The 27,154-nt window shown below is 32.6% G+C and overlaps 1 protein-coding gene across 4 annotated transcripts in view; it reads right to left on the minus strand.

Moving 5' to 3' along the window:
• The window catches only part of LOC129751125 (uncharacterized), an 82,571-nt gene that overhangs the window by 3,681 nt on the left and 51,736 nt on the right, over nucleotides 1–27,154 (minus strand). For 3 of the 4 annotated variants that reach the window (XM_055746430.1, XM_055746433.1, XM_055746432.1), the window contains exons 2-3: nucleotides 11,327–14,754; nucleotides 4,895–4,930 (exon numbers count right to left, since the gene is read on the minus strand). In XM_055746430.1, the coding sequence (XP_055602405.1) occupies nucleotides 4,895–4,930; nucleotides 11,327–13,111 (1,821 nt within the window). In that variant the 5' untranslated portion in view covers nucleotides 13,112–14,754. The remainder of the gene's footprint in view (nucleotides 1–4,894; nucleotides 4,931–11,326; nucleotides 14,755–27,154) is intronic. The other variant, XM_055746434.1, reaches the window with a different exon arrangement.

A 27,154-nucleotide genomic window follows, 5' to 3' on the forward strand; every position in this document is an offset into this window, starting at 1 on the left:
ATAACACTTTTCAATATTACAAAAGTTCGACAATTTCTAAACTCTCAAATTGTAAAATGTTCACATGGAAATTGTGGAGAATATTAAGGAATCTCTCATAAATCCGGTACCATCAGCAAATTTCCAATTCATACAAGATTTTGACTCTAGATGATGTTGGAATTAGTATCATTTCACATATGAAAATAGGAATGTCAAATATTTGTTTCAACCCTTTACGTGTCTTGGGTTGTCATAATCACAAAACTGATGAACAATTTTTATTTTTTTATTTGCATTTTACATGTTCTGCTGTATCCAAATATGTGGCAATTATCACTTATTTGAATACAGCAATGACATTTTTTTCTCTATATAATGATGATAATCGATAGAAATAAGGCGGCATCCATAAATTACGTAACGCAAAAATTGCACTTTTTTGACCCCCTCCCCCCCGTATGTCACAAATTGTAACGCTTCGACATACCCCCCTATGAAAATTACGTAACGCTGATAATTACCCCCCCCCCCCCCCCCGTAATCTTCTCATGGTTTTAAATTCTGATTTTCGAATATTTCAACATTATTTTTTTAACGTTCTTCAAAACGGAATTAATATCGATCTATCCAAATCGCTTCTTAGTGCTCATTGACAATAACTCTCTCATAAAATAAATTGATTTTCTTGTTATGAGTTGCTCTTTGCTTGTAAACTGATGATCTACCTCGTTTACTTTAATTTATTCAAGAAGCCTAACTTATTATGCGAAATATATTCCACTAAGTAATACTCGTCGCAAGAATCAAAATTGCATTTTTTTAATAAATTGAGAAAAAAAATAGTAAAATTTACGTCTTAAGATTGAATTGAGTTTTAAAGGGGTAAATGTACCTAAATGTAGAGGTTTTTTTCAACGGTTATTTCACGGATATTTAATACATCTTTCAAGAAGTCTATTTCAGAATCTTTAAAGAGGAAAGATTACAAACCAATTTCAATCATGTTTAAGCTTACAAATTTTAAACTGATTTTGGTTTGCATATCATTCTGCCAAAATTGCATGACATAAAAAAGCTGCGATTGAACTGAAATTTTTATGGAAAAAATCGTTACGTAACGATGAGCATACCTCCCCCCCTCCCCTATGTCACAATTCGTAACGTTCGAGCTAACCCCCTCCCCCCCCCTAGGAGCGTTACGTAATTTATGGATGCCCCCTAAGCATCCATATTTTTATGGAAAATTGTTTGTTGAAATAAATTTGAATTATGACCTTAATCACCATGTTTTGTTGATCCAATGCCATTTTCAAATTCCCTATTTTTTCCCGGTTTTCTTATCGACATTTTAATTTTTTTTGCGGTTGCCCCTGTTTTTTTTGGAATATTAACTGTTTTTTTCTATCAGAAAAACTTTCTTTTTTTACCAGCGCAACATTAAGAAAATTGAAAAGAACATAGTAAACAATATTTTAAAAATGCTTACGATGTGTTTCGTTGAATTTTAACCAGAAAAATAAAAGAAATTGAAAAAAAAAAATAATTTGGACACTTTATTTTGCCCCTTACTGTATTTACAATTCCCAGTTTTTCCCGGTTTTTCCCGGTTTATCATAAATAATGCGATATTGTTGCGTAGTAAAAAGAAGAGATTTAATGGATATTGTCGAATCCGCCAATTCCTTATCGATTCTAAATATTTTCCGCATACACAACACGCAACCGTAAGTTGCAATAGTCGTAGAACAACTGAATGTTTGCGGTGCTCCTGTTTGCACACTTGTGATTTTTCTCGCTCGCTCTTACGTACTCTTTTATTTATTTCATATATCCTCTACAGATAGTTTGAGAAACAAAAAATTTAAGTAGGTGAAAGTGTTCCTATATGTGCCTATCGGGTTAAATGCGCCCACAGCCCACAGTATACCTAATCATTGCATTTTGAAGGTTATACGCTTTGAACATAAGGCTTGTAAGAATTTTATGAATTTTTAAATCCAAAAAAAAATAAATTCAAAAATGATACTTTGTGATGCAATATTTCGACTTTTTAAAAATTATACGTAAAAACCCGAAACATAAACTTGGGTAATTTTTGTATCTTATTCAGATGAACATAAAAAATACAGCAAATTTTAGCTTTTGTAAAGATTTGATACTAATAAGAGAGTGGAATCATGGACTGTTTTTTATGCTTCCATCATGTTTGTAAAATGTTGCCAGCAGATCGTGGCCTACAGGATAGCAGACTTGTCTTCTAAGCCAACGTTCATGAGATCGAATCCCGGTCGTGACATAACCTGGCACACATAGTATGATGAAGGTTGGCGGTTTTAGCATTAGTGAAATGCTAGCCGGGTACACCTTGGAATTTTACGCCTAAATGATGCAACACATGCTTGGGGATGGATCTTTCCAAGGGAACTTAGATTGCACTTGGAGATCCTACCTAGATATGTGTATGTTCGTAGTGCTACCGGTAAACAACTGCAATTTCAACCAATAGTGCAGGGGTGTCAAGTAGCATTGCAAAGTAAAAATAATAACGCGGGATAATACCACAATAGATCAACTTAATGGTCGCAGTGGATTCTCTCCCCAACAGGAAAAAAATAACAGACAAAATAGAAAAAAAAAATGATTTTCAAAACTAAAACTTCTAACCTAAGCCCACAGATAAACTAAGCCCTTATCAACACCTTAAAAGAGAATTAGTAAAAACTAAAGCTGAATGTACCGATTTAACTGATTTTGGCTGCGGCCCTCTACGCCATAGAAAATTTTTAACGCGGCCCGCACACCTAAACAAGTGTGACATGCCTGGTCTAACACTTTCAAAAAATCGATTTTTTTTTAATTTTATTTTCTTATTGTAAAACATTTCAAGAATGTTGTGTCAAATTTTCAAGTCAATCGAAGCAAAACTGTAGAGATTATAGGCCTTTATCTCCTCTTATCTAATACTGCAAGACTTCAAACGCGTTTTTCTCGAAAGCACATTTTTAAAGTCCGTGGATATCGCCTTTTGAAAACTACCTCACCGATTCTTTTCAAATTTGGAAAATATTTTCTTCATATAAAATACCAAACCCCAACGTTTTTCTTTTTTTTTTTACTTTGGGGAGATTTAACAGATAAAAAATGGAGGATTTTTTTCGTGAAAAATCGTAGTTTTTACTTCAAACAGCCACAAAAATTTAATAAAATTTTTTTTAAGTTAAATAAAAACGTTGGGGTCCAGAAAAACATCTATTCAAAATATTTTGCTCTGATTTTTTGACTTTAGATGATTCTGTGCTGAGATACAGTGTCCACCGCAAATCCTGTTTTCTAAAAGGCATCCTCGAAAGTGCTCCGTCACCGGCTCATTTTTCAATATTTTTCTACGAAAAAATTACTAAATGTTCTTTTAACAATGCTTTGTATAATGCAAAAAATTTGAATACATTTGTTTGAACGATAGCTCTAAAAAAATCCTGAAAATGGTGTTTTTTTTACCCGTTAGACCCTTCCCCCCCTTAAGGTGCTCATTCGAAAACTTAAACAACTTTTGTAATAAAATCGTTTTCTAGAGAACTGAACCAGATTTCAACATAAAAATTACTCCGAAGTATAGAAAACAGATGCCTGCTCATGTGTATATAGTTTATGTATACACAAATATTCGATGTAATATTTGAACAAATCAGTATTCGGCTTAAAAAAGCTTCTCCCCTATCATTACTTCGTTTAACGAAACAAGCACGTTGTAAGAGATTTTCTAGAATATTTTCTAGAATATGAAAGCAGTTCAAATATGAAATCAGAGATAATTTGAATTAATTAAAAAAAATAGAGAAGATGTTAAGTTGAGAGAAATAAGTATTCTTTCAGGAATCGTAGGAGACTCTCTGGAGCCACTCTTTCAATTCATAAAATACTCAGAATTTTATTTATGCCTTTACTTTTGGCCTTTTAAAGGGTCAACCCAGTGTCTTACTTTATTATTTGAACATAATAAATAAATAAAAACACAATTTTTTGGCCAGCAGTAAATCTTGAGAACCAATGCACACTGGCGATTTTCGTATAAAACAAGTTATTTACCTATTTTATTTTCAACCGACTCGCGTGATATCTAAAAATAAAAAATGTGGGGTATCTTGAGCCACCTTTATTTTTGTGTTTTTATACACATTCATAACTCAGAATACATTTATCCTATCTGTAAAGTTTTTTACGCCAAATGAAAAGTTATTAAAAATGTTCTACGTTTTTTCATTTAATTTAAGTTTTTGAAAATCAAAAGTCAGTTATCAGACAATCCAATTTTACTCATATTAAACGGGATTGAGCCAACGTAAGAACTAAATTACACAGTTTACACACGACGTATTACAGGACACGGCACTTAACGTTCTTACAAAACGTTTTGTAAGAACGTTAAGTGTCGTGTCCTGTAATACGTCGTGTGTTAACTGTGGGATCCAATTTTACCAAAGCTGGCTCAGAAACTTGAAGAGGAAGCATTATACAATTTGTTCAGGATCAAGAATTGAGAGACCAGACAATTTTTAATTTTTCTTCCATTCGTTTTTTATTTGACAAAAACCGAATTATATTTTATTTTATCTAATCTAAAATTGTGAGCAAGTGAAGGTTCCATGCAAACAGTGTGCTTTTTTACCTAATAACTATTCTAGGTATGTTGATGCTTATTGCAAGCAATTGGAAGGGATAACTTCAACGAAAAAAAAACATAAACTGTAGAATGAACTGCCAATAATATTTTTTGTCAACTTTTTCATGAATTGAGTAACGTAAAAGCATTCCAGAACTTCAGCTTGCAGACAAAAAAGGTAACTTCAAATAATAAAAAAAGAAAAAAAAACAGAAGCTTCCTGCCAACATTTCTCCCATTCGGATCACTTACTTCTAGACGGTTCATAAACGGATGCACAATATATATCTGCAGCCAAAGATTGATAATTTTTCAGATTATTTCGGTAAATTTATCCAAAGTATGCCAATGAGTGTGATTGACCGCATGGATGCACTGAAGCTTGAGAATGTAAAATGGCAAATCTACAGATAAATTGCTGTTCGAATAATGATACACCTTTTTTACATTCAAGCACCTCTAGAAATGATCTTGTAATGTCGGAACCCAAAATTATGTTGTGAAGATAACTTTGTAAAAAAAAATAATACGAATATGAATTTAATGAAATACAAAATGGATGAAACTTTCGATAGGTATGTAGTGTTTTTAGAAACCAAATTAAGCGCTTTTGCTTTTTTGACACTTTTTGTGTTTTCAATAATTGCCAAACACAACAGAATTCTTATTTTTAGATATTTTGGAACCCAAAAAATTCAAAAATTTAGAATTTAAAAAAGAATATACTCAATATACTGTTAGTTTTATTTTTTGAGAATTTGTCAAAATCTTGAAAATTTGATCCTTTTTCCGAATTTGTCAAAAAAAAAAGTTGAAAATTCTGAATTTGATTGAAAACAAAAGAAAAGTTATGTCCTTTTTAGTGGGGATATCTTAAGATTATGAATATTTTTATAGATGGATAGAAAGTTAGAGAATTACCACTTTATATTAATTGGCCCGTGCTGAATTAAAATCTGATAATGCTTCTAAATAAATTATACTCGCTCATTTTCCACCATCTTTCGTTTCATCTAACTTTCTATTCATCTATAAAAAAAATTGAATAATCTTAAGATGTCTTAACATCACTTTTCACCGGAAAGGCTTATAAATTTAGTAACAATACATTACGGTGATTAATCTCTTCATAAAATAATATTTAAATTTAAATTTTATTCAAATTTATTCGTATGCAGTCAAACCTTAATAAGCGAGAATACAAAGGGCGCAACTTTTGTTTTCACTGAAAGAGGTTTCATTCAGGTTTTTGTCCGTCCTACGGGAGTCCTGTGAAATTGAAACACTTATAGCCAATCCATTCTATTTATTCAGCTTTGAATGTAATTTAAAATTATTTTGGAAAATATTTTATAATAAAATTAATTTGAAAGATTAGCATTGCCAATTTTTGCAATATTCTAAAGCTGGGACTTTCCCCTTTCATTTGAGCCCAAGTTTGAAATAATCAATTGGGGAGTATAGAAATGTTTTTTTTAAAGATTTTTAACTTTTTTAATGGTTTATTCAAAGACAAATTCTTACTACTCACTGTTAAAAAACATGTCTAAACCTTTAGCGTTATTCCAACTCCATATGACAATAGACTGAGTCGATTTGGGGTCATTTTGGAATTTCTCAAACCCTGGGGTCAAAGCTTCGTTTTTGTCCAAAACTCATCCATGATTTTTCGCAAAATTTTTTAGTGACGTTTATATGAGTAAATTTAAGCTTTTAGGTTTGTATGGGAAAATTGAATATTTTGTACTGAAAAATTAACATCATTTTTGTTTCGTCTGTGGAACCGAGCCAGTTGATGGGTTTTGTGCCAATTTATTAAATTCTTAAAGGAAATTTCTCGCTGAACAACTTTGTCCAAGACCGTAACTTCGTATTCTATTAGGAAAAAAAGTTATTAGCTGTTTAACAGGGATATGTCTTTTCGCATTGATAAACAGTAAATTAAATTGACATCACTGCTTGAGCCTCGCGAAGTGTTGAATGGAAAGTAGTCACGCAATACCTCGCTAGGCACCCTGCAGGGATGTCAATTGAATTTATTGTTTATCAGTGCGAAAACATATACCCCTGTTAAACAGCTAATAACTTTTTTCCCTAATAGAATACGAAGTTACGGTCTTGGACAAAGTTGTTCAGCGGGAAATTTCCTTTAAGAATTTTATAAATTGGCACAAAAACCATCAGTTGGCTCGGTTCCACAGACGAAACAAAAATGATGTTGATTTTTCAGTACAAAATATTCAATTTTCCCATACAAACCTAAAAGTTCAAATTTACTCATGTAAACGTTACTTAAAAATTTTGCAAAAAATCATGGATGAGTTTTGGACCAAGACGGAGCTTTTTAGACCCCAGGGTTTGAGAAATTCCAAAATGACCCCAAATCGACTCAGTCTAATATGACAATAACACGATCAAATAGGAAAATTTCCTGGCTAAACTTTATCGAAGATCTATAAGTGAAATACACTCAGAGAAAGGAGTTGTAAAATCACAAACAGAGTGATTATTATTTCATTTGAAAAAAATAATAAAACTTCTCATTGCTGATTGTACCAGGCCCAGAAAAACTATCCTGACGATAAGTTATTGATTGAAGAGTGTTAAAATATTCAGGATGGTTAAAATACATTAAAAATCAATCTTTTACATAAATTTGATCAGAATTATCTGGAGTAAAGAGCAATAAATTCTATTATGAAGAAAGATGACTCCTGCTCTACTTGATTTTTTTTTACTAATTTCATGCTTTGAGCAATGTAACGTTTTGAATACGTGCAGAGAAAAGAATCTAGGCAAATAATGTAGAAAACCTATTTTAAGCATTTCAAGTCGCTGTAATCAATTTTATTCATATCACGATCAGTTATGAAGAGTGCTGTTATTTTTTTTTCATCATAATAAAAAAGGTTATTTCAGGGGAGAGCCAAAAATGCAGAAATCCACTGAAAAATGTTTCCAGTGCTCCACATAGAATACAACGAGATGAAACCCCATGTTTTTTTTATATCATCTGGGAAATTTGGAACAGATTTCAATTGAACAAACAATAAACTGTAATTTGAACAAATGTAAAACTTAAAAAAACAAAATTCTGATCGAGGCCTGTCAATCAACTAAAAGTTAATTGGGAAATATTTTCAAAAAATAATTGTATTATCTAAATAAAAATAATTACCTAAAACTGATTAAAACAAAGTTGATATTGTGATTTTGATATCATCTTTTTCCTTTCGATCAGTAAAAAGTCAATAAAATACATAAGGTTCAGTTCGTGTGCTTTTGAGAAAAATTTACATCTTGAATGTAAAAATGTGTAGATATAAACTCAAATTCAACCACATTTTTACAAACTTCAATGCATTTAAAAACGCTAATTTATGTAATCAACCATTAAAAAGGTTGATTTTTTTAAATTTTTTATACGACCCTTCACCATCCTTGTGATACCGATTAATAGTGAAAAGTATGAAAGCCTCCAAAAATCATCAAAAAGGATTAAAGATTTTCAACAAAGACATTTTGTTTTGATATCCAGGTGGATTATTTTAAATTCGGGCTTAAATGTAAGTAGAAAGTACTAATTTTCCCCTAGTTCGAAAAATTTGTTCATGGAAGTCCTTACACGAACTTAACGTAAAATATAAATAACTAAATTTTCAAGTAAAGCAGGAGATTTTTTTTTTCATAATAAAGCCACATGAAGTTTTTTTTACTTCCTATAATCCTGATCAAATTTATGTGAAAGATTGTTTTTTTTAAATGTAAATTAACCATTCCGAACATTTAAACACTCTACAATTAATTCGTCAGGATGCTATTTCTGGTCTAGGTACAATCAGCGATGAGAAGTTTTATTAGATTTTTCAAATGAAATAATAACACTGGGTGACAGCCAAAAAATAGTCTGGGGTTTCTCAGCTGATTTAGACTAATTTTTGTGTCCTGAGTTAGAATATCACATTGATTTTGCTGTATCAGGTCAACTTTTTGAGATACAGTATTCTAATATCCTGACCTGATTGAACAAAACCATGGTCATTTTCGGACTCAGGGCGTCAATATTAGTCTAATTCAGTTGGAAAACCCTGGACTATTTCAAAAAATCTTTTTTTGTTACTCAGTGTAATCACTCTGTTTGCGACAATAAAACTCTTTTCTCACAATTTGTATCACTTTGATGTCTTCGACAAAGATGTAGCCATGAAATTTTCCTATTGGATCATGTTGGGTTTGTGATATAGCTCAGTTGGCAAGTCAGTGGCTTCCTGAGCCGATGTCCGTTAGTTCGAGCCCAAGAGTAGACATCGATCACAGTTGTACCGGATAAGTTTTTCAATGACTATCCACCAATTGCATAGTCGCAAATGACATAAAGATGTTAAAACGACTATAAACGAAATAAAAAAAATTGGATCATGTTATTGGCATATGGAGATGGAATAACGCTAAGAGTAAGACAAGTGTTTTAACAGTGATTATTATGAATTTGCCTTAAAAAGGTAAAAAAATCTTCAAAAAAAAAATGATCTAGACCCCCAAATGGATTATTTCTAATTTGGGCTCAAATAAAAGTGTAAAGCGATAAGCGATACTAATTTTCGAAAAATAAAGTTTTCTCTCAGCGACACGGTGAAACAACCTTTAAACAAATAATAAAAGAAATAAAGGGATAGAGAATTTAAATTAGACCATTTCGTCAGAACATTTCAAGAGTCTGAAAATGCTCAGTTTGGGACGTTGCACAGTGGTTCAAATCCTCAGAAAGCCGGAAAAAACCCATTTTTCAAGTCAGCACCAACCAATTTTTTTGTATTGGAATCGAATTTCCAATATTCCAGGAACATTATGATGTACATATTCAGATATTTTTTAGAACCTTTTATACACCTTCTATGAAACAAACATGAACGACAACTTTAACACAAGAATTAAAAATAGTATTTTTTATTCTCAGCCCAAAACAACTTGAAAAAGCATTTCAATTTTTGAAAATTTATAAATGTTTAAACCGAAGTGATGTATTATAATCTTATTCACAGTTTGGAGATAAAAAAGTTCCTTAATATCATGAACTAATAAAGTTTCGCTTGATTGAAAATCCAAAATTAGATGATAAAATTTTTTCGATTTACCCTATTTATTTTTCGGAAGCAAAAATAAAACTTGCGCTGCCGATCGCCGTGGTAAATTATACACCGTTGGATAGGTGGAAGTCTCATCAAAAACATATCTTAAAATCAGCTGCTAGTTTTTACTATATTTTGGAAACGATATCATTGAGTGGAACGCTGTTTGGTTTAAAAATGCAAATTTTAAAGTATTTAGACAGAGTAAAACAAGCATTGTTCGATGCATATGCAAATTCACCTTAAAACATCAGTTTTAATATTTGTCCAACCAACCTACAGGAATTTAGGAGCCCATACTTAATTTTAACAAAAATATTCATAGTTTATAGAAAAATATTCAATTTCCCAGTATAAAGCTCAAATCCCGTTTTAGCAATTATTGCAAAAATATCGAATTTTGAAAAAAAATCTAATTTATTATTTTTTCCAACTTTTTGCCTATAATCTTTGACAAAATAGCTTTTTAGTAATTTTTCCCCACTTTTTTGATTTTGAACCACTGTGCGTTGTGACTTTTTTCTCGCTACTCCTACAGCTTTATCGATTTCGGCAAAGTTGTAGTAGGAAAATGTTCCAGTAAGCTCCATATATTGTAATTTCGTTTGCATTCGTTTGCCCGGCCCGGATACGTGCTAAAAAAATCTGGCAATGAAAATTCCCGAATGTGGGTTTTAAAAGATGGGCAGCCGATTTCAGGTATCAAATTTAGTAAAAGGGGTCGGCTAGAGGTGTTTTCCTTATCGTCTGTTCATTGTTGTTTTGCGATATCGACGTTATTATACACCGAATTGAAATGAAAAATTGGCAAACGGGAGTTTTAGAAACGAACAGTTGATTTCAATTATACAACTTCGAGGTAGGGGTCGGCAAAAGAGGTACTCCATATTACCTGTACACTGCTTTTGTGATACCGGCGCGGCATTATTGTTCATTCAATTTCAGTGAAAATTCACGCATGTGGGTTTTAAAATACAGGTAATCAAATTTGGTATAACGAGTCGGCCAAAAGGGTCGTCCTAATCACTTTTTTGCTATTTTGACAATTCTGTTTACTAGAATTAGATTAAAAATCCGGGAAGTTTAAGGGACGGGCAATCGACATTTTAACATTTTTTCAGTTTCTATATATTTGAAATTTAATTCTTCAACTCCTGAAGTTATCTAGTTTCATATTCTAATCTTCGTAATTTTAAATTGCGATTTTATTGGGAAATAAATTTAAAAAAATACTAATCCAAAGCCAAAATTTCTTTTTTTAAATATTTCAGTTCTTTTTACTGAAATATGGTTTCAAATATTTTGAGTTTTAGTAACTAAAATTTTAGGTTCAAACTCGATACCTACAAAAATAAAAAATTAAGGCTTCAACTGTTTCTTAAATTTTTGAATTTTGATTTGAACTTTCGAATGTCTTAAGCGCTTAACGAGGTTTCTCCATGGGTGAAAGTTTACTGACTGATTTTAATGATGGAGAAGCTTGGTGTTCTACACTTCTATCAATGAAACACCTGGGCTTCTAAGTACTTGGATTTTTTTAAATGTTTAAACTTACCTCATCTTTCTCCCTTGCAATGGTGGTCATCGAGTTACGGTAGATGTTGGGGCATGACGAAGCCTTCAACCGATATCGATGGGTGTTTAACAGCGCTCCTCGATAATGAATCGAGTTCCTATGAACCCGCATATCCTTGAGGAAGTTCGAATACCGCAACGAATAATGATGCGCGTGGGACCGCTTCAGGCCACCATTCTTCTTAACCGGCTTGAGGTGCTTCTGCTTCGGAACTTCCAGCGTAACGGTGGTGTTGACGTTCGGATTGAAGATCTCGTTCTCGTAGACCACATCCAGGGAAGTTCCTCGGAAGGATCTTCGCGCTTCTTCGTCGGCTTCTTCCTTGGCTGCTAGGGCGGTTTCGTCCAGGGACCAAGTTGAACCACCTCCTCGGGATTGAAGCTCTTTCTGCCGTTGACTGCTGAGGTATCCTTCGTCGAGGGATGCTACGCTAAGCGTTTGCAGGGAAATTTTGGATCCGAGACTGGAGTGATTCTCGTTTCCCGTGCTGGAAAGTTTTTCGTAGGAGTTGAGGCTTTCCGAGCTTGCCAACTTGGCTTGGTTGGGGATTACTTCTTCTAGTGGGGAGAGTTGTTCTTCAAGTTTACGGTAGGTTTCCTTGGAAAGAAGCATGTGGCGCAGAGAATGACGACTTCCGGAGATGTGATCATGATCGTGCTTGATGAAGGTCGGCAGTGATAGTTCACTTTGGTACTTTTTGGAAACCGCTGGGTCGTCCGGTGGGATGTCTTGGTTGGCTTCCGTGTTAACGTTGGTGACCAATGTGTCTAGGAGATGTTCCTTGGGGACACCGGTTTCGAGCAGTTTTTTGATTTCGTCGAGCGCAATGCTGGAGTTGGAGAATGTGGCCATGCTTTGGCAACGGCTTTCCAGCTTCGATTCTTCGATCATCCAGTCGGGATCCCGCATCAAAGCACCCATGGCGCAGATGTTGAAGAGGGTTCCGGCAAGGATCAGGGTAGCTCCACGCCAACCGAAATACTCGATTAGCCATTGGGTGAGGGGAGCATAGAGGAAAGTACCCAGTCCGGTACCGGAAGCACCGATACCAGTGGCAAAGGTACGCTTTTTATCGAACCAGAAAGCGATGGAAACGACGACGGTGACGTATCCGACGCCCAGACCCAACCCAGAAACAATACCGAAGGTGAAGTAAAGCTGCTCAACCGACTGGCTGTAGGAAGCAGACACGAAGCCAATCGTAGCCACCATACCTCCGAGGATTGTCATCTTCCGGCAACCGTACCGATCGACCAGACTGGACATAATCGGTCCACTCAGAAGGGGGACCGCGATAAAGAGGGACCCAATCCATGCCGTTTTGGACTTTGATTCACCGAAATAATTGAGCAGCTCCATGTAGATCAACCCGAACGAAAACGACACACCGTCCATGATAAGCGATATCATGACCGATGAAAACACCACCACCCACCCGTAGCCGCCGTCCGGTATTTTTGGTTTCGATTTACGCGTCGATTCCGGACAAGAGGAGAGGATCGAGTCTTCAGATAGTTCCGAAATTAGGCGCTTTTTACGACGGATGTCCGGCGTCTCGATCACCGTCAGCTGCGACATCATGTGCGGGTCCTTCTCATCGCGCTCCGAAATGTTACAGAAGGTAACTTCGTTGGCGTTGAGGAGCGTCGTCCGGATCGCTTCCAGGTGTTCCTTGTCGAAACGCGGATAGGCGTTGTTGTTATTGTTGTTATTGAGCACATAGCTCTTATTGCTCGGGTCGGTGATCTGTATTTCGACGACCATTTTCGGCGAAGCTATTCTTAGCTATCGGTTGATGTTGTTAGTTGACGAAAATGTTGATGAAAAGCAAAATCACTCGGTAAATGTTGGCGTCGACTGCCGGCGTCGCGAATTTACGACAGGACGGCTTTGCCCTGACCTTCAGGTGTGATTGCTCGCTGACGGCGATACACAACAACTCGGGTCCCAAAATAAGTGCGGCACGACGCTTGGCGTCCGAAAAGCGTGGGGCTGACACAAGTGATCACAAGTTTGCGAGAAACCGTCGGAGTTTGTTGGGTTGGTCATATGTCAAACAGCTGCTTTGCGACGCCCGAGAACCGGAAGCAATCTCAACGAGTGCGATCGTTCGCTCCAACTGACAACGCTGTTCCTCAGCACTGTCCTTTAGCGCCGGGATTGATGATCGTCTCTCTGTGGTCTAGGTTCTTAACGGTTGGCTTTCTGATTTCCTCTTTTCTTTTGTAGCTGAAGTGTTGTCGATGCGCAATTCTCTCAAACACAGACAAACACTTGGGGTACGTTAATAAACCGAGAAGAGAGTAGGGAAAGCGTGAGATTTTCGCGAGGATCTGGGAAAATTTGTGTTGCCGATGAAGCTGTTTTGAACTGTCAGCAACAACACTACGCAACCGTTTTTTTTGGGGGGTTGTTGATACCGGGCGAAAATCCTAACTACTTTCGATCGCGCGGACGACGGCGGCTGACGACGTTCTTCGTATAGTCTTTTGGCGGGTGGTGGTGTTATTAACCCTTATTAACGTCGATAGCTTTAAATGGGTCGATCTAAGGCGCGGATCCTTCGGTGAATACCGTTCACAATTACTCTCTTTTCTGGGAAAGTCCTTCTTCCGGGTATAAAACATAGGGTACGCAATGATTTGATTCAACTCGGTTAGCACTGGTTTCTTTCTCATCAAGCCGGTTGGGCGCCGATTTGGCGAACTCGGCAACTGACGATGATAATGCGCCACAATGGCGACCCGTACAAAGTCACTTTCAGATATTCCGGGGGGATCCGAAGGTCCCACTTTTTGTTTTACTCAAGCAAACTACCAAACTCTCTTCACACGAATTCAGGCACGAAGCTAGTCGTGTCAGGCTTTTCGTCCTTTGAAGGTGGCCCACATTTTTTCCGTTAAAACCAAACACAAATATCACACACAAGCCCCACAGCACAATCAATGAATCAATCAATGAAGACCGAGGCCGCTACACTTTCTTCCCCGAAACGCCGATAAGCAAGCACACTTGCGACTTGTTTGTTTCCACTCGAAATCACTACTGACTGAGCTCAGCCAGCAGAGCTAAGAACTGTATTCGTGCGCCTTTGCTCAAGTACAAATTTTTCACGACGGCGACGTGACGCTTTTAAATATCACTGTATAATATAGATTTGAAACTCGCTAGGCGCTCAGCTGTTTTTCTTTTTCGTTCGAACCGGCTTAGAGCAGATTTTTCCTTCACTTGACCGTTCGAAATCGAAATCACGCACACACTTGGGCAGCTTGGTCTTTACGGGAATGAATTTTCCCCTTGTGTTTTTATTTTTCACCGTTTTCTTTCCACTGAATTCGATTCACCGATGCGAGGGGGGTTTTTTGGGTGTAGTCTTCTATCCTCTTGATTTGCAAACCGACCGGGATCTGAAAATAGATTGGCAAAGATGTGAAAAATTTTCGGGTTAGACTGCGTTGCTGTTTTTCGCGCTAAGATGTAAACAGTTTGGGACATTAATCACTTTTGATGATGCCGGATATGATTCCTACCAAGAGGAGTTTTATTTCGTTAAGGACCAATTAAAAATGAGGGAAATATTCCTCACAGAGCTATTTTTGTGATCAATATAAATAATTTTGTTTTGAACTTCAGGGATTTGTTAGAACAAAGTTGTTCGGACATGACATACTGCAGTATAACTAACAGTATATGCAATTCGCTAGTAAGTACTTCATATTCCTTTGTATAGAACAGTTGTAACCTATCAAAGGTGTTACATCATCATTTTTAATTGATGCGACAGGTCGATTAGATTGATTAGTGATTGCAATAAAGGCCGTTAAAAATTATTACCATTTGTTTTGTGGTAATGCATTTCCTATATCGATTGATTTTGATAAGTAAATAGAGATAGAAAATTTTGCAATCCAATCGTGACGTTTTTACAACTTGTCTAGTCATAAATTTTCAATTTGATCAATTTTAGGAATAATTGTTGGTGGCATTTTGTCAGTACAAACGCCTTTCTGAATACGGTTTGCAGTCTTAAAAATTAACGTGTAGTTTGTTATGGTTTTTCGAACATTAAGATTTCACAAGTTTGCCTTTTGACGCAATAAAGTTTAACGATTTATGACGGTCGCCAAAGTCATTTTGGTCATTTTTGTCATTCATGTCGTTTTTGTCCTTTTTGTCATTTTTGTCATTTTTGTCATTTTAGTCATTTTTGTCATTTTTGTCATTTCTGTCATTTTTGTCATTTTTGTCATTTTTGTCATTTTTGTCATTTTTGTCATTTTTGTCATTTTTGTCATTTTTGTCATTTTTGTCATTTTTGTCATTTTTGTCATTTTTGTCATTTTTGTCATTTTTGTCATTTTTGTCATTTTTGTCATTTTTGTCATTTTTGTCATTTTTGTCATTTTTGTCATTTTTGTCATTTTTGTCATTTTTGTCATTTTTGTCATTTTTGTCATTTTTGTCATTTTTGTCATTTTTGTCATTTTTGTCATTTTTGTCATTTTTGTCATTTTTGTCATTTTTGTCATTTTTGTCATTTTTGTCATTTTTGTCATTTTTGTCATTTTTGTCATTTTTGTCATTTTTGTCATTTTTGTCATTTTTTGTCATTTTTGTCATTTTTGTCATTTTTGCCATTTTTGTCATTTTTGTCATTTTTGTCATTTTTGTCATTTTTGTCATTTTTGTCATTTTTGTCATTTTTGTCATTTTTGTCATTTTTGTCATTTTTGTCATTTTTGTAATATTTGTCATTTTTGTCGTTTTTTGCTATTTTTGTCGTTTTTGCCATTTTTGTCATTTTTGTATTTTTTTGCAATTTTTGTTATTTTTGTCATTTTTGTCATTTTTTTCATTTTTGTCATTTTTGTCATTTTTGTAATTTTTATCATTTTTGTCATTTTTGTCATTTTTGTCATTTTTGTCACTTTTGTCACTTTTTGTCATTTTTGTAATTTTTGTAATTTTTGTAATTTTTGTAATTTTTAATTTTTGTAATTTTTGTAATTTTTGTAATTAAAGTCATTCTTGTCATTTTTGTCGTTTTTGTCATTTTTGTCATTTTTGTAATTTTTTTCATTTTTTTCATTTTTGTCATTTTTGTCATTTTTGTCATTTTTTCATTTTTGTCATTTTTGTCATTTTTGTCATTCTTGTCATTTTTGTCATTTTTGTCATTTTTGTCATTTTTGTAATTTTTGTCATTTTTGTCATTTTTGTCATTTTTGTCATTTTTGTCATTTTTGTCATTTTTGTCATTTTTGTCATTTTTGTCATTTTTGTCATTTTTGTCATTTTTGTCATTTTTGTCATTTTTGTCATTTTTGTCATTTTTGTCATTCTTGTCATTTTTGTCATTTTTGCATTTTTTGTAATTTTTGTAATTTTGGTAATTTTGGTAATATTTGTCAACTGGGTCATTTTTGTCATTTTTGTCATTTTTATCATTTTTGTCATTTTGGTCAATTTTGTCATTTTTGTCATTCTTGTCATTTTTGTAATTTTTGTAATTTTTGTAATTTTTGTATTTTTTGTAGTTTTTGTAATTTTTGTAATTTTTGTATTTTTTGTAATTTTTGTAATTTTTGTCATTCTTGTCATTTTTGTCATTTATGTCATTTTTGTCATTTTTGTCATTTTTGTCATTTTTGTCATTTTTGTCATTTTTGTCATTTTTGTCATTTTTGTCATTTTTGTCATTTTTGTCATTTTTGTCATTTTTGTCATTTTTGTCATTTTTGTCATTTTTGTCATTTTTGTCATTTTTGTCATTTTTGTCATTTTTGTCATTTTTGTCATTTTTGTCATTTTTGTCATTTTTGTCATTTTTGTCATTTTTGTCATTTTTGTAATTTTTGTCATTTTTGTAATTTTTGTCATTTTTGTCATTTTTGTCATTTTTGTCATTTTTGTCATTTTTGTCATTTTTGTCATTTTTGTCATTTTGTCATTTTTGTCATTTTTGTCATTTTTGTCATTTTTGTCATTTTTGTCATTTTTATCATTTTTGTCATTTTTGTCATTTTTGTCATTTTTGTCATTTTTGTCATTTTTGTCATTTTTGTCATTTTTGTCATTTTTGTCATTTTTGTCATTTTTGTCATTTTGTCATTTTTGTCATTTTTGTCATTTTTGTCATTTTTGTCATTTTTGTCATTTTTGTCATTTTTGTCATTTTTGTCATTTTTGTCATTTTTGTCATTTTTGTCATTTTTGTCATTTTTGTCATTTTTGTCATTTTTGTCATTTTTGTCATTTTTGTCATTTTGGTCATTTTTGTCATTTTTGTCATTTTTGTCATTTTTGTCATTTTTGTCATTTTTGTCATTTTTGTCATTATTGTCATTTTTGTCATTTTTGTCATTTTTGTCATTTTTGTCATTTTTGTCATTTTTGTCATTTTTGTCATTTTTGTCATTTTTGTCATTTTTGTCATTTTTTTCATTTTTGTATTTTTGTAATTTTCGTCATTTTTGTCATTTTTGTCATTTTTGTCATTTTTGTCATTTTTGTCATTTTTGTCATTTTTGTCATTTGTGTCATTTTTGTCATTTTGGACATTTTTGTCATTTTTGTCATTTTTGTAAATTTTGTAAAATTTGTCATTTTTTAGGGTAAAAAACCGAAATTTTGAGCACTCTGAGGTACCTCAAAATTGAGCCCTATTGAGCTCAAATTTTGAACAGATCAGTTTTTTGGGTCAATCCTATGACTTGATAAGACTGCTAATAACACTTACAAATTCCAAAATTAGGAATTCACTTCACCGTTTGGATGCGTGATCAGCGTTATCATACTTAATCCCATCCTTTTGCATCCAAGATGTTGTACGGGAAAAAAAGTAAGTATACTTTAACGCACAACAATGCAATAAAGCAAGATACAATCTTGACAAGATTGCAACGACCTTCATTTGAACTCGAATGATAAGCCAAAATAAAACGGCGGAAGAAATTGCGCGTTGATTATTTTCAAAAAAAAATCAAGATCTGGAAAATACGGCAAAATCCTCGGACATTTATGCAAAATTAAAAGAGTTGGAGGGAACATTCGTAGAGGACCTGATAGATTCTAAACTCAAACTACATCTTATTCAATGATGTACTCATTATGTACTCAGATAAAACCAACTATTCAAGAAAGATAAAGATTTTCTGACATTTTTCAAGAATATTTCAACCATTCCTTGAATTTTTGAAAAAAAAATTTTATATAAAGTTTAAACCTAAATTGTTGTACACTATCTGCATTTTTTTGTACGTGAATGGTTATGACTCAAACACACCGTTAAAGGAACATGCCAAATTTATATATAGATTTGTAATCAAATTGTTAACGCTACAAAAAAGGGGATTACATTGACATTACTGAAAAATTCTTAAAAGCATAGAATGCAAAATTCACGACAATGTAAATCTGAAAAATACCGTAATTATCATCAATAAGTTAAGTAGGTAAATCACGGCCATTTCCGAAACCACCCCCCACGTACATATTATCATTACTGTTAGTCAATACGACAAATCGAAGAGAAACGTACACAGTTAATTATCTAAGATTGCAATTACTACTTTATTGTCTTTATTTTCGGGGATTCGATACTCTCCAATAAAAAGTAAGAACAGTCATACATATCATACCCTGTAAAATTGTATTTTATTAGAACCTTAGATATATTTTTAGAACTGCTTTTTCACACACCATACAGGGATCACACCAGCTAATTATTTAGGGACAAGTCGTTTTGCATACGCAGTATAATAATAGGTTTTAAGGGGCAATTACTTGACACTTACGTGAATTCCATCATAAATCATTCGCCGGCAAGCAATGCATGAGCGCAGCCAGACGTAACTTATTCAAACTGAGAATGTTTGAGTGATTGTTCAAAAGCGTTTATAATATGGTTCTGGTCTTAAACGCTTTTGTCTAAACTGATGTGAACTGTGAATAATTTTTTAAACAAAATACTTGTGCACATCAAATTGACCAGGATTGTGAAGTTTTAAGGTTGCATTCTAACACTTCTTATATGAAGCGAATAATAAAATGCTTATCTGTTCTTGACAAGTTGTATCAGTCACCACAAATCATCAATGATCAATGCTAATGTAACACCAATTAGATGCTAATGTTATGGCGGTTTAATCTTGAATGTAGGATATCATCAATTAAGCCAATTAAAAGATTTGTGGGGTTAAGCCTGTACTCTACTACAGTATAAAATGATATATTTTTAGTTCTTTTAAATGCCATTGATTGATTGAGACTGAGTCGATCTGGGGTCATTTTCGAATTTGTCAAACCCTGAGGTCTTAGAAGTTTCGATTTGGGTCAATACTCATTCATGATTTTTTTTGCAGAATTTTAAAGTAACATTTACAGGGGAAAATTTTAACTAGTGATGTCAATTGAATTTATAGTTTTTCAATGCCAAAGGACATATCCCTGTTAAAAAAGCTTATAATTTTTTAGCCTAAAAAGATATGAAGTTACGATCTCCGACAAAGTTGTTCAGCGAAAAATATCTTTGGAAGAATTTATAAATTGGGACAAAAAACATTAACAGGCTCGGTTCCACAGGATGAACAAAAATGATATTGATTTTTCAGTACAAAATAATGAATTTTCCCACACAAACATTAAAGTTAAAATTTACTCAAGTGAACGTTACTTAAAAATTCTACAAAAAATCATGTATGAGTTTTGAACAAAAACAAAGCTTTGTAGGGTTTGAGAAATTAAAAAATGACCCCAAATCAACTCAGTCTACTGTCCATGCTTCTAATGTAAAATCGGGCGCTGAATTCAAAAATGGAAGAAAACCATTTTTAAATTTTTTAAAGATTTTTGAAGACTTAGAAGTCTTTTTGGACTATTGAAACGTTTAAGACTTTTAAACTTTGAAAGTGTCTTGAAAATGACTTGACTTCGAAAAAAATGTCTAAAAAGACATTTTGAAAACTTCACAAATTTTAAAGATTTTTGAAGTTTTTAGAGATTTTTGAATATAGAGTCTCTGCTCCAGAAATATGAGACTTTTGTGTCTTTCTAGATTCTTGAGAACTTTCAACTGTACAAATTTTTTAGACTTTTCAGATTTCAGATTTTTTGTTCTTTTCAGTCTTTACAGACTTAAGTACAGAATTTCAATATTTTAAGACTTTTTAGATTTTCTTGACTATCCAGACTTTTCAGACATTTTAAGTATTTTAGTCTTCAAAGATTTTTAAGAGTTTTGAAGATTTTTAAGAGTTTTGAAGATTTTTCAAACATTTGAGACTCATTGAGAGTTGTTTTATGACGCGTTTGGGGCTTTTGAGACTTCATCGGAATTTTAAAACACTTGATAAAATATTTTGAGACTCTGAAGACTTTTGAGTCTATTTAAACTTTTGAGACTTCTGCGACTTTTAAGACTTTTGAAACTTTTGAGACTTTTAAATCTTTTCAAACTTTCGAGACTTTTGAAACCGTTGAGACTTTTAAGACCTTTGGGACTTTTGAGACTTTTGAGACTTTTGCGACTTTTTTGACTTTTGAGACTTTTGCGACTTTTGAGACTATCAAGACTTTTGAGACTTTTGAGACTTATGAGACTTTTGAGACTTTTTAAACTTTCGAGACATTTGAGACTTTTAAGACTTTTGAGACTTTTGAGACTTTTGAGACTATTGAGATTTTGAGACTTTTGGGACTTTTGAGACTATTGAGATTTTGAGACTTTTGAGACTTTTGAGGCTTTTTTTTATGTACAAGTACGTTTTTTTAAAGAAAAATGTCATATTTTGAACATAACTCAAACTCTGTTCTTCTTACATTTATTCAAATTTAATTTTTGAATTCAGCGCCCGATTCAACATTGCAAACATGAGTTCGGCAATAAAAATCGAAAATTGTTTTTTAAATTTTGAAAACTAGTGTAATCCTACACCATACACGAAATATCATCGAAAAGCGAAAAAATAACACCTTCATTAGACACAGTCCACGCACTTGCGTCCTGAGAATCGAAATTTTCAAATAACTCCTACAGCAAAAACTTTCGGTGCTTTTTGAAGAGGATGATTCAACGCGTTCGAAAATGTATAAATGTATGATTATTCTTATAACCTACGAATTAAGTGTCGAAAAATGGTAAAGTTCCATTAAAAACAGAACATTTTCGTTAAACAAATTTCAAACTCAACTTGCAGGACGTAAACTTAATCGAATTGAATTTCTTTAAATACAATTTTTTAGTTCACTGGATGTTCAAAAAATTTGCCAAATAACATACATCAAAATTTTTTAACCCGGGCGAGCTGCTATAGGAATGCTGGTACACGTTTTTTGCGTCGTCACGTCGCTAAAAATGTTTTCCCTTAACTTACTAGATTATCGCGCCAGCACTAAATTTTACTTCGGAAGTCCTGACTTCCAGATTCCAATTGACTTCCGGCAAAGGAAAATGAAGTACTAGATTGTCGGAAGTCGGTGTTCAGCTGTAAGTTCAGCATTTTTTCCTGATAAAAAACGTCAAGATTCATCTGTCATCTCGAATCGAGCATTGTTTAAGATTTCATTACCCTAATCAGCACTAGGAGTGTCAATTTGACACTCCAAGCTAAAATCGTCATAACTCTTTTTATATCCAACCGATTACAATGAAACTTATATCACTGAAAACCTTGTAATGTCAGTAAAATATGTTTAGAACATTATATATAGCTAAAGCTTCTAGTTTTCTCGTTATTCAGCATGAAAGAAAAAAAAATCCGAAAAAACATGCCTCAGGAAAACTGCTGTAGTTCACGTCCAAAGAAATATTTGCCTTATGCATATGAAAGCTGAAGTTAATTTCTACATCATGAAGCCAAGAAATATTTTTTTAAATTTTTTTAATGAAATGGTCACAAAAAGTTCAAAAAAGTGGTCTGAAGAACCTACTTTTCATTCGATTGCCAGTAAAAACTGTTTGAGCGGTGGTAGAGCTTTTAAAAAAATATAGGCAAATAGGCAAATATTTTTTTGGACGTGTAATATATGAACTACAGCAGTTTTCCTGAGGCATGTTTTTTCGGATTTTACTTTTCTTTCATGATGAATAACGAGAAAACTAGAAGCTTTACCTATATATAATGTTCTGAACATATTTTACTGACATTACAAGGTTTCTATTGATATAAGTTTTATATGAAATTCATAATAATTCAAACGACCTAAATAGATTTTACTTTTGGAGTGTCAAAATGACACTCTAAGTCGGAAAAGGGAGTTTTTTTTGTCCAGGCTTCCAGGATTCGTCCATAAATAAAGTAAATATGCAATATTGAAGAACCTTCGAATTCATTTAGGGTACCCGAAGAAATTTTTGTTTTTTAAAGCTTCTGAAAAAAGTTACAAGCCTTCAAAATTGCAATAGTGTCAAAATGACACTCTAATGCGGATGAGGGTTAATAATGTTTAGGCCCAAGCATAATTTACTCGATTGGAAAATATTCAATTAATTCTCAGACAAGAAAATTCAATGATATTTTTATGACAGTTTAACAAAATTAACAAAAACGACACAATTGAGAAAATTGTCAAAAAACAAAATTTACAAAATTGTGAATATGGACAAAATCGACTAAATTAACAAAATTCTCGAGAATGACAAAATCGGAAAAATGACAAATTTAACGACAATAGAAAAAACTAACCAAACCGTCAATCATGACAAAATGGACAATATGCCATAAATTTATTTTTAAAATTAATTTGATCAAGGTGGACAATTTTGTTAGTTTTGACACTAGTGTAAATTTTGTTTAATTTTGTCAATTTGGTAATTTAATAATTTTAATTTTTTTTTGCATTTTGTCAATTTTGTCATTTTTTAAATTTGGTAATTTCTGTCAAAGTCGTTATTTTTGTCAAATTCATCAGTTTTGTGATTTATGCTTATTTTGTCAATTTGGTTAATTTTATCATTTATGTTGATTTAGATTTTTTTTATCCTATTTGTCATTTTGTAATTTTTTTTATCTTATTTCTAGCGTAACATTTCATAAGGGCGAAACTAGCAGTTAGCTCGAAACGAGAAAAAAAGCGTTTGAAATTTCGGAACATTTGAACAAACCCTATTTAAAAAATCGACCACTTTTTGTTCGAGAAAATCAAGAAATGTGCATTATATTCACTTATATTTTGTTGGATATCAAGAATTTTCACTTTTTTCACTAAATTTAAGATATTATTTTTGAGTTTCGCCCTTTTATGTTTTCGATTCCAGTTACGCCAGGAAGTTACGCGTAACTTCACGTTCCAACGAAAATGCATCAACAGGAAGTTTCGCCCAGTTAAATTTAATCAATTTTTGAAATTTTTAAGTGATTTTAAGATGAAATCGCATTTTATAAGTAATGTGCAACCGCGTACATCCAGAATGACCGTTAACTCGATTTGTTTACATTTGGCAGTTTCGCCCTTATGAAATGTTACGCACGATTTGTCAGTTTTGTATTTTTTTAAAAAATTTGTCAGTTTTGCTAATTTTGACAATTTTATTTTAAATCATGCCATTCAGAAAAGTGATAAAGTTGATATAAAATGTTAAAATTGATTAAATCAATTGTTATTTCGACCGATTATTGGACCTTACGTTATCGTATTTAACTCCAGTGAGTATAATTTTAACCAATTATATTTTCAGTATACTCATTTTCTTTACTTCAGAGGTCAAACCTCTTCTTTTTATAAATTGTATTCTTTATTTTTATTTTTAAGTACCATATGCTGTAACTCCAAAATTAGTTCATTGAGATTATACTTATTTAAAAAAAATCATAGAAACGGGATCATACAGGATATTCCAGGATCCAGTAGTTTAAAAATCACCAGTTAGTTGCAAATAAAATTATTTATATGAAAATTATGATAATTTTAAATTACTTTTGTCCTATATATAAATCTGAATTTTTATATTTTCAAATAATTTTGGATTTACTGCGTTAGAAATTCGTTAATCATAATTTGTTGATTCAGAATTAAGAAAGCTATCATTTTTTATGACTTGTGTAATATGTATCCACATATAATTAACAGACTGTAAGAAAGGCTTCAAACCACTGTCAAGTGTATTAAATCGTTTTTTTTTAAACGTTGTTGGTAAGACCTTATGATTTGCAGTCTTGGAAACAAAGTTAGAATGAGCCAAGATCCACAATCGCCTGCTATGTTGTTATGTGTTCAGAAAGGCTTAAGCGATGAAGGAAGCATTTAGTGCTAGTGGTAGGATTAAAAAGTATGTTAACGATTAAAAAATTGTTTTTGTTCAAAAATATCATTTTTTAATAAAAAAATAATAAAAAATTAAAAACTTTCTTGATTTCTCCAACACAAAGCTTCTAGACTAAGGTTGCCAGAATTTTTTAAACAAGTATCCGGACCGGACAAACCGGGAAATTTTATGTGAAAACCTGGCAAAATCTGGGCATTTGATTTAAAAAGTGATCACCATAAATCCGGGCAATATTCTGGCAAATTTTCGCAAAACCAAAAAATAACTTATCAAAAATCAAAAAAAAAAGAATGAAAAAAGAAGTTTTTTTCATCAAAACTCATCGACGATTAATTTTAGGCTTCCAAAAAAACCTTCATGAATATTTATATAAAAGTTGCTCAAACAGTTTCGTTTTGGAGGCATTTGTTGTTTTTTTTGTTTGATTTGTCAAATAAAGTTAATTAATCCGGGAAAAATCCGGACATTTTTCAATGAAATCCTGGCAACCGGTCCCCTTTCCCAAAATTTGAATAAAACATCCGGGCAAATCTGGATAAAAGCCAAAGGGTTATAAGTGCTTTAAAGCCGGTTTCGACAAAAAGCATTTAAACTTCGATGTGTTCCAATAAATTCCGTAGATATTTTTATTAACTTTTTTGATGAGTATGATCTTTTAAAATGAAAACATATCATTTGACACCATTTAAAAAAAACAACGTTTATTCCTTAATTGAGGCGACACATGTTTTTTGATTTTTGCACTTATATTCCTTTGGCTCCAAACAGATGCACTTATACCCCTTTGCCACCAACAAATTTTCATATTCCGGTGATTTAGCCTTTAGAGAAAATATGAATATTCCATGAGAATGAGATGGAAGAGATTTCATGTTTAAAGATCGATCTGGTCTTGTCAGGCTGAAATCAATCTCTTGAAACAACGAATTTTAATCAGGATAATTATAAGAATAACTCTTGAAAGGCATTCATCTTTTTATTCTCAATCATTGGCTGTTTTGTGGGCCTTTGCCATTGGACATTTGGACATTGGAAATGGACTTCCACTCATTATGAGATGATGTTTGACAGTAAATTTACGACTAGCCATCCAAGCCGTATATATTGAGCTTAGCACCAAATTCGTGACACACTACATATAATTATGATGACCAGAAATCAGGAATTTGTGATCCACTCATGGGGGTTATAATGAAAAAAGAACAAAATTTGATAATATTTTATCGATAAGAATCATCAATAAATGCAATGAAATGATGGTAAATTTTCAAACATCGTTTACTTTTCAAATGAAAATTGAATTCCATTTTTTTAACATTTTCGGACCCGTTAAAAAAACACTTCCTGGAAATGACAATTGAGTTGGTGGAAAAGCGTTATAAGTACATCACATGGAGAGACTTTGGAGGCAAAGGGGTATAAGTGTTGCACTTATACCCCTTTGGCTCCAAACAAAATGTTACTTTCAGTGAGCAGGGTTTTTTCAACGAGATCAAAACATGAGAAAATAAATGAATAAAATTATCATTAAAATAGCATATGACACATTCCACCGTGACGTGAAATCGCTTTTCCGGACTTTTCTGCACTGTTATCATTCGAGAAGTCAACCAATTTACTTGAAAATGAAAAAAATTGTAGCAAACGGTCGCAAATTGAATTTTCTTCAAAATGAATATAATTAGGTCATTTTAAAATTTAAGTTGTTTTTGTTGTGATTAATTACTTTTGTGACGTGAATTCACGCTAGAATTAACCATTTCGGATTTTAGTACATACATCTTTGATTTCCTGTTCTCTCTGTTGAAATAGAGTATCGGTGTCTTCGAATGAGTTGTAAAGAAAACAATTATCTACAATTTGATGTGCGAAGCTTTTCGATTGAACAACAACGGACGAAGTTATGCTTATTTGAAGTTGTGACGTGAATTCACTCAGTTCAAACAGAACAGGGTAGTTGACTGAATTCACGTCACGAAATATAAAGTTATACTGTGGCTATACTGATCCATTCTTTGGAGTCTTCAAATTTTATGTACACTTTCAAAAACGTTGTTCCGACTTTTACAATGATAAATTTTCAGTATCTGCACCTAACTTTTTCCTTATTTTGATTGGCACTTGAATAGCAACATATTGAGGGATCATATGTTAGAATTACTACTATTAATTTAAAGATTATAAGATAAAAAATATTTTTTTTTCAATCTTTTTGTACTTTTATTTGAAAATAATGAACTTATTAAAAAAATCAACTAAATTACGCTCGATACGTAAAAATCCGACCATATGAAGGGTCAAACCAGCTTTCAGAGCACATTTTTCATATAAAATTTAACAAAAAATCAAATTATGTGACGTGAATTCACTCATTCACGCTGTCGTAACTCAGCTAGATTCCAACCGACTTCTATAAATTTTAGAGTTTTAGAATCGTCTTATCATTTTCAAAGAAAATCTAATTTTTTATTTAAAAAAAAAGTCAAAGTTTTCTAGTAAAATTAAAAACTTCCCTTTTTTTGTGACGTGAATTCACTCATTTG

This window comes from Uranotaenia lowii, chromosome 3 (assembly GCF_029784155.1).
Source record: "Uranotaenia lowii strain MFRU-FL chromosome 3, ASM2978415v1, whole genome shotgun sequence".
Classification (NCBI taxonomy): Eukaryota; Metazoa; Arthropoda; class Insecta; order Diptera; family Culicidae; genus Uranotaenia; species Uranotaenia lowii.